Source organism: Entelurus aequoreus, linkage group LG03 (genome assembly GCF_033978785.1).
Source record: "Entelurus aequoreus isolate RoL-2023_Sb linkage group LG03, RoL_Eaeq_v1.1, whole genome shotgun sequence".
Lineage (NCBI taxonomy): Eukaryota > Metazoa > Chordata > Actinopteri > Syngnathiformes > Syngnathidae > Entelurus > Entelurus aequoreus.
The window spans coordinates 19,219,165-19,236,658 of NC_084733.1; the positions used below are offsets into that span (position 1 = coordinate 19,219,165).

At 38.9% G+C, this 17,494-nt stretch overlaps 1 protein-coding gene across 1 annotated transcript in view; it reads right to left on the reverse strand.

Moving 5' to 3' along the window:
• Nucleotides 1-17,494, reverse strand: part of aqr (aquarius intron-binding spliceosomal factor) — a 121,596-nt gene that overhangs the window by 34,196 nt on the left and 69,906 nt on the right. The window contains exons 27-31 of the mRNA XM_062041426.1: nucleotides 16,499-16,708; nucleotides 10,618-10,755; nucleotides 10,475-10,546; nucleotides 8,027-8,214; nucleotides 7,771-7,942 (exon numbers count right to left, since the gene is read on the reverse strand). Of these exons, the coding sequence (XP_061897410.1) occupies nucleotides 7,771-7,942; nucleotides 8,027-8,214; nucleotides 10,475-10,546; nucleotides 10,618-10,755; nucleotides 16,499-16,708 (780 nt within the window). The remainder of the gene's footprint in view (nucleotides 1-7,770; nucleotides 7,943-8,026; nucleotides 8,215-10,474; nucleotides 10,547-10,617; nucleotides 10,756-16,498; nucleotides 16,709-17,494) is intronic.

Consider the following 17,494-nt stretch of genomic DNA (forward strand, 5'->3'; position numbering starts at 1 on the left):
GGTCTGACAAGTCCACATATCAAATTTTTTTGGAAACTGTGGACGTTGTGTACTCCGGACCAAAGAGGAAAAGAACCATCAGGACTGATATAGGCGCAAAGTTAAAAAGCCAGCATCTGTGATGGTATGGGGGTGTATTAGTGCCCAAAGCATGGGTAACATGGGTAACTTACACATCTGTGAAGGCACCATTAATGCTGAAAGGTACATACAGGTTTTGGAGCAACATATGTTGCCATCCAAAAAACGTCTTTTTCATGGACGCCCCTGCTTATTTCAGAAAGACAATGCCAAGCCACATTCTGCACGTGTTACAACAGCGTGGCTTCGTAGTAAAAGAGTGTGGGTACTAGACTGGCCTGCCTGTAGTCCAGACCTGTCTCCTATTGAAAATGTGTGGCGCATTATGAAGCGTAAAATACCACAACGGAGACCCCAAACTGTTGAACAACTTAAGCTGTACATCAAGCAAGAATGGGAAAGAGTGTGCAAAGTTTTTTGGATTGGGTCATATATAGATGCTGTGCTCAATTCACTTTCAGATATAATGTGTGGTCATTGACCGTCCATTCTTTCTTCGCCCTCAGGCAATATCTCCCAATGTCAATTCACCGGGGACTAAATGTAGGCTGAAGCGCACCGCAGGCCATCTTCTTGTTTAAATCGTGATTTCTGACGGGCCGCACAGAAAACTCCGGCGGGCCACACTTGACTGAGGGGCCGTAGTTTAGACACCCCTGGTCTGAGGCATAAAGTCTTGTTTTTTTTTTTACCAAGACCTCAAGCTATATGCTGCAGGGCTGTCAGATCATGCAGTGTTTAACTTTGTCGTATCTTGTATCAACCAAGTGATTTGTTTTTCACAGGTTGTTTTGTCCATAAAATGGAGCAATGTTTGTAGGGTTATATTAAAGCAAGACTTACGGCTATCTGTGCTATTGATGCACTTGTTGCATGGCTGTAACACTGTGCAAATCTATTTTGTTAGTCATATCTTTAATTCATTCAATGTTTTTCTTTTTCAAGATTAGTTTGTCTAAGGAATAAAGTTGTGTCTATTCAACTTGGACCATAAGATACATGTGCTATGTATTTACTTGTTGCACGGCTGCCAGACCATGCATATTTGTAATTTGTCTGCAATTAATAAAATGAGGAATCAAATATGCTTTTGTTGAATCCGTGTTGTTACAAGATGTCCTACTGCTCTAACACCACACTATTTGTGGACTTTATCTGTTTCCTTTCTGTCTAATACCACATGAAAGTGGTTGGTTTTTGGCATCTTATTTGTCCAGCTTCCATTCTAATTTTTATACACTTTACAAGAAACACATTGGCGGCAAACTCCGTAGCTTGCTAGCTTGTGCACGCCAGCTTTCTGAGACTCTTATTTTGTTAGCGCAGGCAGGATGAAGCAGCGCTTTTATTGTGAATATAGGAACTGTGCAGTTGGTCTTTAGAGTTTTGACGACAGGTATGGCTCAAGAGTCTGTTGAAATAAAAAGTATTTCTCGCCTTCCTGTCGGTCATTTTTTCTTAATAATGAGCTTGCAGCAGCCAGTGTCATCTCACAAGACCCTTGGGTGCCGTGAATGTCAATCAAGTAACAAAAGTGACGTCTTGGTGAAGATTGATGATCGCTTATTTTCCGGTCTATTTTTTTTAATGCCTGGCTGGCGATCGACCGGTAGCTCGCACCCCTGCTCTAAGCGACACAACAAGACCTGCGGTAATTGCGACGAGTCACAGCCAGGCAAATTCAACGGTAGCGTTCTCAAACTGCAAGTACCGGCATTATTTTTTTGCTCATTGAAATTAAAGGCAAGAATGTTTATGTAACATGCAGGCTATGTTCAGGAAAAGTGTTTATCCACGTCTGCCTCAGGCAACTCGAATCACAACTCACATCAACACATGCCAACATGACATTTGTTGCTGCTAACCCAAACCCAAGCCCAAATGCTGCCAATTTAAAAAAAATGTATTCATCACATTTTGGAATCTTGGATTAATCATGATTAATCACAGGTGATTACATTATTAAAATTAGCTTCGGAAAAGACCGCAATAGTTGTACTCAAATGCAATTTTGATGTTTAACGTTTTACTTGATTGCATGTCATTTATCTGCCCAAAACTTTTCAGTTTTAGCTAAAGTTATTTCAGGCTGTATTTTGGTATACAGTACAGGTGCAGAGAAATGCACTACTTAAAGGCCAAATGTTCCTTTGTGTCTTTTTTCCTAAGTTTACATTTTTGGTAACGTAGTGGGTTTTGTACTTTCAATATTTAATGTTGTTACTTTACGGAATATTTATTTTTTTAAATGTTGTATTTCTATGCATATCATATGGCATACTGCAATCTATTAAGCTCAGATAAATGCCAAATGTTCTAAAATACTATAACCCAAGTTTTTATTCAATCAGTTAGTATAAACATATTTGACGTTAAAGATGTTATCGTACATAATAGCGTACAAATTAACAAAATGTAAATAATCTTCAAAGGGTGAATAGTTTTACTTTATTTTTGCTTTATTATACAGTAGTTAATTGTCTTTATACTTGACCATGTGATCTTAGAACATAATTATATTTTAAATTATATGAAACAGGGGGTTGGAGGGGGCGACAATCAGTGCCATTGAACAGCCAGTATTTGATTATACGATTACAAGTGCATAGCAGGACATTGTGGAATTGTCTGCCTCTTCCTGGGTTTCAGAGGAGAGAGAGCCTGTGTGAGTCAGGACTCGTAAGTGATTCCCTTGAGGACACTGCAAATGGCAACCGTCAAATGTGGAGTGGAGGTTCATGTGACCTGGAGCCTCGAGAAAGTGCACATGGTCTAGATTTAGGAACAATAAGAACATTCAGAGACACAAGCCTGCACGGACATCAATAGCGCATTGACATTTACACGCACGTGGAAAGCATTTTTAATGTCTTAGATCCAGTGATACCCGGCATGCTTTACGATTACAAATAACTGTATTTTTAGGGGGCGGAAACCTTCTGATTCTGCATTTTTTTCTCCAGTGTAACAATAATTTATTTTTGCATTTTACACTACTGTCATAGTAAACATAGTGGATGTGAAATTAAATCATACCAGAGTAGCAGCAGACTAATTGTTCCCCATATGAATATTTTTTCTTTTACCTCCACAGGCGCACGCACACACACAAAGTAGCTAAGCAATGTCAGGAAATGAAACACTATATGGCGCCTGGAGTGAGGCATACACACACACAGGTCTGTGCAGAGGCGGCAGACAACAACACACTAATAGCAGGACCATGAATATGTCATATAGACTGGTAGACAGATCATTTTAAAAATAAATGGGCCAACAAGAAATTGAGGAATGTGGGATGCCCTGCCCTGAAGGAGCTAAAAGTGTCTAAGACTGTGCATCTTTGTAAGACAAATACACTATATTGCCAAAAGTATTTGGCCACCTGCCTTGACTCACATATGAACTTGAAGTGCAATTCCATTCCTAACCCATAGGGTTCAATATGATGTGGGTCCACCTTTTGCAGCGATTACAGCTTCAACTCTTCTGAGAAGGCTGGCCACAAGGTTGCGAAGTGTGTTTATAGGAATTTTCGACCATTCTTCTATAAACGCATTGGTGAGGTCACACACTGATGTTGGTCGAGAAGGCCTGGCTCTCAGTCTCCGTTCTAATTAATCCCAAAGGTGTTCTATAGGGTTCAGGTCAGGACTCTGTGCACCAGACTCTGTCATCCATGTCTTTATGGACTTTGCTTTGTGCACTGGTGCACAGGTATGTTGGAAGAGGAAGGGGCCTGCTCCAAACTGATCCCACAAGGTTGGGAGCATGGAATTGTCCAAAATGTTTTGGTATCCTGGAGCATTCAAAGTTCCTTTCACTGGAACTAAGGGGCCAAGCCCAACTCCTGAAAAACAACCTCACACCATAATTCTTCCTCCACCAAATTTCACACTCGGCACAATGCAGTCCGAAATGTAGCGTTCTCCTAGCTACCTCCAAACCCAGACTCGTCCATCAGATTGCTAGATGGAAAAGCGTGATTCATCACTCCAGAGAAGGCGTCTCCACTGCTCTAGAGTCCAGTGGCGACATGCTTAACACCAATGCATCCAATGCTTTGCGTTGGACTTGGTGATGTATGGTTTAGATGCAGCTGCTCGGCCATGGAAACCCATTCCATGAAGCTCTCTGCGTACAGTACGTGGGCTAATTGGAAGGTCACATGAAGTTTGGAGCTCTGTAGCAACTGATTGTGCAGAAAGTCGGCGACCTCTTTGCACTATGCGCTTCAGCATTCGCTGACCCCTCTCTGTCAGTTTACGTGGCCTACCACTTGGTGGCTGAATTGCTGTTGTTCCCAAAATCTTCCATTTTCTTATAATAAAGCCGATAGTTGACTTTGGAATATTTAGGAGCGGGGAAATTTAACGACTGGATTTGTTGCACAGGTGGCATCCTATGACTAACATGACTCTTGCCAGATCCTTGTCGTTCGCTGAGGTCCACACAAGGATCTGGGAGTTCTCAATAGGAGATGTATTTCAGAAGGCGGGGCCTTGTAAAAAAAATCATTGTATGTGATTGGATGAACCACTTGTCCGTTATCTTGAATGACGTGCTACTTCAACCACTCACATCGACATCAACCCGTGATGCTGATGAGAGCGGCGCTGGGAAATACAAACCCGGTCGGAAGAAGAGCCAAAACATCCATGTTCATCTTTTAAATAATTAATATTCCATCAATATCGCAAAACAGTTGCAAAAGCAGAATCAATGTCAGCACACGACTCCTCGCTCCGTGCCGCCATTGTTGTTTGAATCAAACAGTCCCTTCGGCACTACGTCACATCTATGAAATCCCGCCCGGCGATCCTGATTGGTTCATTATTTTTTGCTATCTGGAAGGAGTTTGCAATGCCTTCGAGCTCAGACCCTTGTGTGGAGCTCAGCGAACTACAAGGGTCTGGCGAGAGTCAGGTTATCCTATGACAGTTCCACGCTGGAAATCACTGATCTCCTGAGAGCGGCCCATTCTTTCACAAATGTTTGTAGAAACAGTCTCCATGCCTAAGTACTTGATTTTATACACCTGTGGCCGGGTCAAGTGATCAGGACACCTGATTCTGATCATTTGGATGGGTGGCCAAATACTTTAAGCAATATAGTGTATCTATATGTGTAAAAATAAATTGTAATAACGGCGTCACTAACGTCATTACGTTTACAATCAATCTGATTAATTACTTGTACATACGTAACCATGCCATTACTGATGCGTTTGATGCAACATGGCATGCTACTTTTGATGTGGGTGTATGTCAACAAGACAGCGTCAGAAGCATAGCAAGTTATATGCAGGAAGTAACTTTTTACTAATGAAAGAAACAACAAGCACCACTAAAATGAATTTATTAAAGGGGAACTGCACCTTTTTTTATTTTGCCTATCGCTCACAACCAATATAAGAAAGAAAATCAAAACATTTTTTAGACTTCTAAAAATAATTTAAAAAAGCACTTGCAAAATGTGGCTAATGAGAGTCACTGATTTAGCCTTCAAAGCTCTCTCACTGAAGGCATCAAAACTATGGAATGAACACATGTGGAGTTATGTACTTAACAAAAAAAGGTGAAATAACTGAAAACATGTTTTATATTCTAGTTTCATCAAAATAGCCACCCTTTGCTCTGATTACTGCTTTGCAGACTCTTGGCATTCTCTCGATGAGCTTCAAGAGGTAGTCACCTGAAATGGTTTTCACTTCACATGCGTGCTTGAAGCTCACAGAGAGAATGCCAAGAGTGTGCCAAGCAGTAATCAGAGCAAAGGGTGGCTATTTTGAAGAAACTAGAATATAACACATGTTTTCAGTTATTTCATCTTTTTTTCTTAAGTACATAACTCCACATGTGTTCATTCTGTTTTGATGCCTTCAGTGACAATCTACAATGTAAACAGTCATGAAAATAAAGAAAACACATTGAATGAGAAGATGTGTCCAAACTTTTGGCCAGTAATATATATATGTAGTAACAAACACATTAATAACAATGCGTAATGTGTTCAATATTTACCGTATTTTGGTAATTTTATGCATTACCGGAACTTCTTTCCTTAGCGCATTTATTTGCGTCTCCATAGCAGCGCACTACCGACTTCCGGCAATAAATGTGTTTCTAATCACGGTAGACTTGGTAACAAACAACAGAAGACGACTATTTTTGGACAAACGAGGAATCACAAACTTACCCTTTTGAAGCTGAATATACAGAGGATGAACTGAATAGAATCGAATAGAATCGAATATATCTTTATTTAAACTGCTGCTTAAAGAAGCGAGCACGAACAGAGGGTGAAATGTTGGAGCAGACGGAAGCCGAGAGTGTGAGGTCAGCATAAATGTGGAACTTGGAGCCAAGCTATGCCGACATAAATGGCATGCATACCCAAAGTCAACTTGAAAAAACTGGACCAAACAGTCATTGAGTGAGTTACTATAATATCGGTCTTGATACATGCAACATGTTTCGCTTGGTATTACAACTATATACACTGTCAAGCTAGCTGTGTACTAACAAAACATGAAATGTGGGCTCCTACTTTACAGATACTGCAATATGATTGTTCATGTTTTTCAGTCAGTACAGATTGTGGTGTCCTACCGTATTGCGTTGTGCATTACAAACTGCCGCAAAAGCTAGCTTACCATAGCATGCTTACCTCTTGCAGTAGCTAGGTTACGGCTAATGGCGTAGCATGCCGTCACAAGATGATGTGTTACTACGCTAGATAGACAATTCTTCAGTGTTCGCTCTTTCAAAAACAATGTTGCTATAGCTTGATTATTATACAGGTTATGGAATGTAACTGAAGTATTGTTGCTGTTTTTTCGATGCATTTTTAAAATGATTTAGAGGCAGAATAGATTGCTCCCATTAGCTGCATTGCCATCCACCAAGAACGAGCCGATTCTTACATATTCAAATGCAAAAAATAAAAAACTATTTTGTCTTCGTCTCTCATTAGGATTGTGAAGGATAGGCAAAATTCCAAAAAAAAGTGCAGTTTCCCTTTAAATATAGAGGCAACATCACACAGCAAACAACATGTAGGCTAAGTACACACATGCGCGCACACCCACTCACACATGCACACACATTACGACCACAAGAACAATGAACAAAAAATAAATTATTGAAGTGACAAGCTTACAATCCTACAATACTCTGTGGTCAAGGTGACAAGACAGCCATCCAAGCACATTCAATCTCTTATTAACTAGAGCCAACACAATCCAGTGAAAAGATTAAACAGAGCTGCAGGCAAACTGTCGCTGCTAAGCTAACAAACACAGCAGAGCTAAAATACTGCTCTGATCGTGTGCTCTCTGACGTCATTCTTAACTGCATATGCGAGATATTTGGAGGTTTTTTAAGTTAAGCGTTATTTACTTTCTCTAGTAATTAATTATAGTTATTTAAGAGCAATTCCGTTAATAATTAAAATACTTTTTTGGTAAATTAACAAGTAACTATAAATAATTACTTTTTAAAATACATTTTCCATACACTGCCAATGAGTGAACAACAGTTTACAACACCCATATTATATACAGTATATCATCAAATATATCCTTGGCTGACCAGGTACCGGTTTTGCTAGAGGAAATGTGTCAATCATGAGTAGAGTCTTGTAGATAACCGTGCTGTCAAAAAGGGTAAAGTGTGTGTGTGTACTGACCTGATAGAAATAAGGGTTGGGCTCCGATTCGCCCACACCGTTGAAGTCCTCCACGTTGATTAGCTGGAAGTCAAAGGTCAAGCCTGGGTTGGGCACCTGGAACTCCGGTTGTTGCTGCACATGCGGCAGGTTTCCGAGGTGTTTGTAGCGCCAATTGTACAAATTACATAGACTGTAGACCAGGGAAGAGATATTAAAATCATATAACACTCAACAAGAAGGACAACCTATGCTTGACATCCATTGGGTGACTGACCTGGCACGTGCACGGCCCTGCGCGTCCAAATCTATGGTGGGCACTCCCAGGCGCACAAAGCGAGTAAAGAGGGACTGCTCCATGTTGGAGTACTTCTGGAAGGCCATGTTCTTGATGACAGGGGGCAGCTGGTGGTGGTCTCCGATCATTATCCAACGTTTTAGTCTGCTGTAGTTGTCTTCTGGGTTCTGTGGAAGGGAAATAATAACAGCATTAAATTACAACAGGCCAGCAGTGTATTCAACTCGCATCTACGTCACGCTACCATACTTAATGTGGTTTACCTGGAGTTTGCCCTCAGCTTGGTATGATTTACTGTGATATGAATGAAGCCCAGGTTTTTGATGAGGGTTGACAAAAGTATTGCTGGAAAATGAAATGTTCTTTCTGTGATGTGCACCTGGCAGTAAGTATGACTCACTGGAGGGTGGGGGGCATGGTGGTGTTTGTAGCCTGGGCTGATGTGCTTAATGATCTCATCTGTAAACAGACATTAGCGCTATCTCGGACAATTAGGCGCAACTACCAAAGACAAGCATCATTACTCTGCTTGGAGCGCATAAGTCAGGCCTTAATGAACACAGAGAGTAAGGTAGTGGGAGGCTTGATGTTGGATGTGGTACTGTGGGTTTTAAATTTGTGGGGCAGCAGCAAAGATTTGATACGGCATGACTGCTCATGCACGACCACCCATCGTAGATGTGGCACATACCGATAATCACTGAGATAATTCCTCCAGGACAGTTACAGATCATAACCACCACCTTGTCCAATTTGAAATAAACTGAACACCTCATAGATCGGAGAAAATATTTAGATTTACAATTATTTAACATTTTAAGAACCAGTTTACAAAAGCCACATTTGCACCAAGCAGTCCAGTTAAGATGCTAACTGCAAAGCAGTATGAAAACGGTGCTTATTAAGAAAAAAGCATACCAAACCAAACAATTTTTTCACAAAATAGGAAAAATTATGTTTTTGCTACGAGACTGTTTGGACAGACCTAACTGCCAACTGTGTTGTCTTTTGGCATGCTTTTATTTTGAAGTCCTGACTTTTCTGGCAACACTATGTTGCCGATGATACTGGGAGCGGTGTTGCTTCAGCCGTACCAGAGATGATTTAGTTTTTTAATGGAAGTTAAAGGGGAACTGCACTTTTTTTGAATTTTGTCTATCATTAATTTCCTTATGTGAGAAAAGCACACACGTTTTTTTTTGTTTATGCATTCTAACTCTACAATAAATGTCAGCAAAAGTCATCTAACAATAGAGCTAATGGGATTTTCTCAATTACACCTATAAAGTGCTGTAAAAACATCCAAAAACCTCCATTGTCGTTTTATATACATGCTGCAAGTATATATGTAATGTACTAACAACTAGCATTCATAATAACATGTAATATTTACATATTTTGCTCATTTTAAGAATATGGCGGCGTATTAATTTCAAAGACGCATCACGTTTGCTTGTCCCTTCAACAATAACAACACTACTAATCATGACAGAAATTTTTTACGAGAGCCAACGACGACTACCTTGGGACAAATTATGATCCAGAACCCCATATTTTTGAGTCTGAATATATGTAAGATGAGCTACAAGTTTTAAGAAGATGAATGTTAAACAGATCGAGCAGGTAGCAGTATTGTTAAGTTTTAAACCAGCAATACAAACTATGAACGTAATAAAACAATCACTTACTGTACAATGTCTGCTCTCAGTGGGATGCCGATTTCTGGGATGTTCACATACTTTTGTTTGGATGAAGAATTAATCATAATCCTCAAACAGGTAAAAGAATCTAGAATTTACTTTCACTAACTCAAAGGCGATACAGCAGCTCAGCTGCTCAGTGTGTAAATTAATAGCTGCATAAGCTAGTTAGCGCTCTGTGATTACGACGCCGCAAAAAGTGGTATGCGGCCCCGCTTCACCTCATAAAGAGTCAAATCACTTGAAGGACAAGAGAAATTCACCCCCTTCTTTTTATTTAGCTGGGGCACAAATGCGCACAGCTGCTAAAACTGATGAAATGTGTGAATGCTCCTGAAGTATGCACATGGCGATTTATCGACGCTGGAAAACTTACTGACTTAATTTTCATTTATTGTCGGTTAATTGACTTATCAAATATCGTCCGAAGCCTGGGAAAACTTGCTTTGGAACCACAAGCCAAGGTGACAAGCAGATATTAAAGTTCAGCTACTGTAAAGTAACAATGACCAAAAAAACACTTAATACTACAAAAAAAACTCAGTTATGAAGAACTGCAGTTATATGCATCTTTTTTCTGTCACAATTTAAATACTTTAAAAAAGAAAGATGAAGTGTCATTATATTTCCAGGCTTTCACGGGCCACATTAAAAGTGTGGCCTACGGGTCTGGAGTTTGACACATGGTCGAGGTTTTATGTTCAAGCTAATGTCAAGAGATGCATACCTGCAAAAGAAGGGGGATGAAGGTCTCGATCTCTAGAATCTGCGCCGCTTCCTCCATCAGGATGTTGTCATACTAATGAAGACATTTATCAATTTTAGTAAACAATAACTGCAAAACAACAAGCAGCCATGAGGGTGTCCTACCTTAAAACCCAGCTCCACCAGGTCGTGACGTTTGAGGGCAGCGTGCGTGCAAGTCATGGCAATGATTTTGGCTTCTTTCACCAGCAGATACTTGGTGCGGTCCAGGCCGCTCCTGAGCAGCTCAAAGGCCCTAAACTCCTAGCAGGGGGGAAAGGACAAACATTTTTTTTGTAGATGAGAGTTCCATCTAACTTTTTTGGAAGGAGATACTGACAAAATGATGGATAGCCACTGAGGAGGATGGCAGATAACCCGATTGCTGCAGCGGATGATGGATGACAATGATATTGGAAGAAAGAGGTTCCTCAACATTACAACCACAGCACTCAAACAGCTTTGACTGCCTTATTATAGTCAACTAAATCCACAAATTCGATCATTCCAACCTAAAAAAAACAGTTGCAAAGAACGTGCAGGATATCAACAGATTGGAAAAAAGCTGAGGACCAACCATGGGCTGTTTGTTTTGCATACCAAGAGTATACACTCTAGAAGTGTGTTTTTACTTTTTTAAAGCGCCTAACTTCCTTCTACTCTTGCGCATCTAGTAAGACTGTTCTAAAAGTGACATTGTGCCACGCAAAATGATCTTCGCAATACAGCTCCATCGTTTGTCATTTAAAATAGTTTTTAAATTTTTTAGTTGACTTCTTAATATACCCGTGTGACTAAAATGTTCAAAAATTATTCATGTGTGAGATTCTCTACCACACAAATGTATTTCAGGTTTTTTTGACAGTGTTTAACTTATTGTTATACATGAGATGTGCCTCTCAATCATTGATCATAAGTTGTATGAATTTTTTTGACTGACAATATGACTTGGGGTTAACTTCTTTTCACATTTCCGTGACTTTAAAACAGATTAAAAATGCGCTTTGTGAATCACATCTGCAGTGCAAAAATGTATTTGTTTGACGTGTTAACTTAGTTGAGGAGTCTTGAATATTGGCCTATACAGATATTGATCCGATATCAAAACAAATCGTAAATACTTGTATTATTTTGTAATGTGGGATGTTAGAAAAGCCTTAATCAAGTGAAATAACTCAAAGAGAGAAACAAAATGAATGGTAGGTATTAGGGATGTCCGATAATGGCTTTTTGCCGATATCCGATATTCCGATATTGTCCAACTCTTTAATTACAGATACCGATATCAACCGATACCGATATCAACCGATATATGCAGTCGTGGAATCAACACATTATTATGCCTAATTTGGACAACCAGGTATGGTGAAGATAAGGTACTTTTTAAAAATATTAGTAAAATAAGACAAATACATTTAAAAAAATTTCTTGAATAAAAAAGAAAGTACAACAATATAAAAACAGTTACATAGAAACTAGTAATGAATGAAAATTAGTAAAATTAACTGTTAAAGGTTAGTACTATTAGTGGACCAGCAGCATGCACAATCATGTGTGCTTACGGACTGTATCCCTTGCAGACTGTATTGATATATATTGATATATAATGTAGGAACCAGAATATTAATAACAGAAAGAAACAACCCTTTTGTGTGAATGAGTGTAAATGGGGGAGGGAGGTTTTTTGGGTTGGTGCACTAATTGTAAGTGTATCTTGTGTTTTTTATGTTGATTTAATAAAAAAAAAAAATAAAAAATAAAAAGACATACCGATAATAAAAAAAACGATACCGATAATTTCCGATATTACATTTTAACGCATATAACGGCCGATAATATCGGCAGGCCGATATTATCGGACATCTCTAGTAGGTATGAAAAACACTAATCTAAGTGGCCTAGTGGTTAGAGTGTCCGCCCTGAGATCGGTAGGTTGTGAGTTCAAACCCCGGCCGAGTCATACCAAAGACTATAAAAATGGGACCCATTACCTCCCTGCTTGGCACTCAGCATTAAGGGTTGGAATTGGGGGTTAAATCACCAAAAATGATTCCCGGGCACGGCACCGCTGCTGCCCACTGCTCCCCTCACCTCCCAGGGGGTGAACAAGGGGATGGGTCAAATGCAGAGGACAAATTCCACCACACCTAGTGTGTGTGTGACAATCATTGGTACTTTAACTAACTGTCTGGAATGGACTTATGCTCCTTTTATGGTGATTGATTTTTTTGGCAACACCTAGTCGTCACAATAATTCGTTAAGTCAAGCTCATGATGCAGGAAGTTGAATGATGCATACTCGTTTGTAACTGAATACTTTTTAATACGCATCTACCTTGGGGAGTTTGTGTGTGTAACTAATATGCAACTAGAATTATTTGATACTTGTTTAAAATGACAAATGTGTTTGACTGCAATATTGTTCAATAAAGGGTACTTATTACATATGTGTAGCATGTGTGCTATTGTGTGCTCAGCTGTTGTGTAGCTGCTAGCTCCTAGTAGCCTAAATATAGCCTACTATGTTTACTTTTTTTAGACTAGTTCAATAAACTGCAAGCTGGTATAATCAATATTGGATTGGCATAGCCCTATTTTTTTGCAACCATTATCAGTTATAAAAAAGCATTTTACATGTCTTATATTTTGATATTAACATTGGTTAACTTAATCTTACACTTGTATTATAGTTACTAGTGTTGTTAAAAAAAAAAGGCATGTACAATATATAAAGATTTTAAAACCGTAACAGTTCGACCGTGGAACAGATTACTTCCTGTTGTATACACATTTGTGTATGAGTCACAAATATATACTTTTAGTCCTCGTGAATCGTGGGTAAAATTATCTTTCAAAACAGACCCAGCTTTTTTTAATTTAATAATAAAGTGATAGGGAAAGGGGTTAATGCTGATTAACCCACAATGTGATGCCACCGCGATGCTCGCCCAAGATAAGGTGTAATTCAGTGATTAATGAAAGACAAATCATGTTGTGTTAAGTGGCAAACGTAAAATGACACTAAAAGGAAGAAAAGATGAGATTTTGGGGGCCAAAAGGTAAAAGGTTGGTGAACCAGCTGTGCAGGGAGCAAGCAAGTAGTGGAAAAGTAGACCAGGGCCACGCTGGGCTATACATATTTAATGTGTTACTATTTCAGCAGAAATATTAACCCAATCAAAAGCTCCAATATTGATGAGGTCTATTTTTAACCCGTGTGGCTTTAGGCTGGTTGAAGGGTGGAATCAAGATGGCGCTCATGGCCAAAGAAGTAATGATGTCTGCTAAAAGATGAGACTGTGAGAGACAGCGGTGCCGCGAGGCACGCCGTGTCCCTGCTGTCATTCTGTCCCACCATCGAGCCTCAGCATATTCTGAGGACAGCTCGCGGCAGCAATGCGTTGACATTCGAAAAGGCAGGACAGACAAGCAAAATCAGCAGAGTGATGCCTCCTCTCGGAAGTGGGCGTGCAGATCTCATGCTGCATGGGTGAGGCCGAGGGAGGAGGCAGGAGGTGCTGTGATGCGGCGATACAGAGGCCAGATAAATCAAGGTCACCACGCATGTTGGGATATTACCTCCAGTCAATAACTCCTTTATTGCTTTTTCTCAGACCTCCTTGGTGTTGCCATAAATCTTGTATGTTATTGTTATCTCCATAGGAATACTCAACGTGTTCAACAAGGAATGATAACACCAGTGTGGGGAAAAAGTGTGAAAGAGAAGAAAGGAGCACTGAACAAGACTTCTGATAAGGCGTCAACATGCAAATCTCTGAAAACTTATCGGCAGCTGCATTTTTTTTTAATTCTAAATGCTTTTTTGCTCCTTCTTTTAGTAATATGCTAACTGGCAAAGCAATTTCAAACCTGGGCAGTTTTGATCAGATACTATTAACACTCATATCCTGCAAACATGCAATACCATACCATACCAACTTTATTTATAAAGCCCTTTAAAAACAACCACAGTTGAAGAACAAAGGGCTGTACACCACAAAGAAATAGAGGCAAAGGACAGACTAAAAAATAACATTTAAAACAGAAGTAAAATACACATTGAAAAAGCAAATACAAATTACCCTAAATCAATTTGTTAGATAAAAAGCAGTTAAAAAGTTAAAAACTGTTAAAACAGTTAAAAAAGTTAAAAACTAGGGATGTCCGATAATGGCTTTTTGCCGATATCCGATATTGTCCAACTCTTTAAATACCGATACCGATATCAACCGATGCCGATATCAACCGATATATGCAGTCGTGGAATTAACACATTATTATGCCTAATTTGGACAACCAGGTATGGTGAAGATAAGGTACTTTTTAAAAAAATTAGTAAAATAAGATAAATAAATTAAAAACATTTTCTTGAATAAAAAAGAAAGTACAACAATATAAAAACAGTTACATAGAAACTAGTAATGAATGAAAATTAGTAAAATTAACTGTTAAAGGTTAGTACTATTAGTGGACCAGCAGCACGCACAATCATGTGTGCTTACGGACTGTATCCCTTGCAGACTGTATTGATATATATTGATATATAATGTAGGAACCAGAATATTAATAACAGAAAGAAACAACCCTTTTGTGTGAATGAGTGTAAATGGGGGAGGGAGGTTTTTTGGGTTGGTGCACTAATTGTAAGTGTACCTTGTGTTTTTTATGTTGATTTAATTAAAAAAATTAAATAAAATAAAATTAAAAATTAAAAAAACGATACCGATATTAAAAAAACCGATACCGATAATTTCCGATATTACATTTTAACGCATATATCGGCCGATAATACTCAACTCAACAACTCAACTCAACTCAAAAAATATCGGCAGGCCGATATTATCGGACATCTCTATTAAAAACAGTTTAAAGGTTTTAAGAAAAGTCTTAAAAATAGCCAAAGAAGGGGCCTGTCTCAATGAATAAAGTATTAGAGAAACATTGTACTTGTTTTTTTTGCCAAACAAGCGGAAGTGCCTCGAGAACGGCTAGGCATGCAGTCGTGTTCTGGGGTTAAAATGCGTGCCTGTTGGTACCCTGTGGGTAATAATAATAATGGATTAGATTTTATATTGTGCTTTTCTATTGTTAGATACTCAAAGCGCTCACAGAGAAGTGGGAACTATGCGGGAAGGGAGGGCACCGATGTAATAATGCATTTATTTTTCCTAGTATTCACTGGCTCTGTTGTCACTCACTCTTACTTGCTCTCACATGAGTCCACTGTCTATTGGTCGCCCTTTGGTGGTTGGCTGACTGTTGGTTGTCAACAAGCTTGGTTTGAAATGCAGCGGAGCGTGTTTTTTAAATGTTAATATCGCAGACGATCACCTTCATTTAATCGTAGCTGCCAAAATCATGATCCCGATTAAAGTTTGATTAATTGTGCAGCCCCAGCCTGAAAGTTATTTTATTTTATTCTTAAAAGAAAAAAAAATAACATTGGATTTGTAAAAAATTATGAATCAATTTAGAATCAGAATAAATAGGAATTGCAATTTGGATGGTAATAAACTTTTTTGAGCACTTCTAAAAAATACACTTGTCAAGTAACTTGATGTTATTTTTTTGTACAGTATTTAGATTGTTTCCATGTTTTTATTCAGGCTCTATTTACCTGGAGAAAACTATTTTTTTAAGTTTCAAAATGTACATTTTACATTCATGGGCATTCATTTTTTAAATTTTATAAATATGTAGAACATATTTTCCTTTAAATGATCAATGTCACAATTGTGACACGCATCATTGGAAATGCATTACCAGGAGAAAATAGTCAAATGGCTTCCAAATAGTCAATATACTTCGGTGATGAAACCTATATGATTTATATCGCTGACCAGTCAATGAGAACCTCCCATGCATCAACCTGTCAGTGTTGATTATACCTTTACCTTTGCTATTTGTTGCTGTGGTCGCATGAATGAGCTGAACTGTAATTACTTGTGTTCTATAATTAAAACGGTGAGCAGCAGAATATTTGTGTTTACGTCAATGACCTTCTTACCTCCAGCTGGGTAAAAATTTTCTTGATGTGGCAGTAGCAGCCCTCTGCGATGTCCATGTCCTCCTCGTAGGAGCGGCTCTTGAACACCGGCTGGGGGGCATTGGAGAAATACTTGGGGAAGGGGAAGAGTGCGGCCACAGTTTCCACCTCCACGCCCTTGCCCTGTTTGGGCTTGACTTTGCTCATGTACTCCTCCCAGCGAGATATCACCTGCGGTGGAGGGCACACAGCGGACGTTACAAGTCAGGTCTTCTAGGTCAAGAAGAATTCAGAGAGGGACGGCGTTTTTCTCATTTTAAATTTTTAAAACTATCAGTGTGTGTTTTACACAAGAGATAAAGAATGACAGACACTTTATGCAAAGCAGCTCCATTTCAAAATGACAGAATTGTAAATAGAAACTTTTTGACACAGTTCGGCACTTTAATCACATCTTCTTTATTTTCCAATCCATCGCTATGATGTATAAAGGCAAAAATTATCCAGACAATCGCAGAGCAACAACCATTCACACTCCCATTCACACTTTGGGCAATTCAGACAAATAAATTATTAATTTGCACTAAATTTTGTTGTACAATGTACAATGACAATAAATATCTATTCTATTCTAATTGGGCAATTCAGACAAATAAGCTAACATGTATGGTTTCGATATGTAGAATGAAGCCGAAGTACCCGGGAGGAATTCCACGCACACATAGGGATAACATGCAAACTCCACACAGAGGTGCTTGAATTAGCCATCAATCTCTTGACCATGGGACCAACATGCTAACCACTCGTCCCACAGCTGCTGAAATAGGGCAAAAATTGCAACATCAAAGACTATAACATACTGTAAGTATGTATATAATGTAGTAACATACACGTTAGGGGTGTGGGGAAAAAAAATCGATTCGAATTCAAATCGCCATTCTCACATTGAACGATTCAGTATCGATTCTCATTTTTCCAAAATCGATTTTTTTATTTTTTTTATTAATCAATCCAACA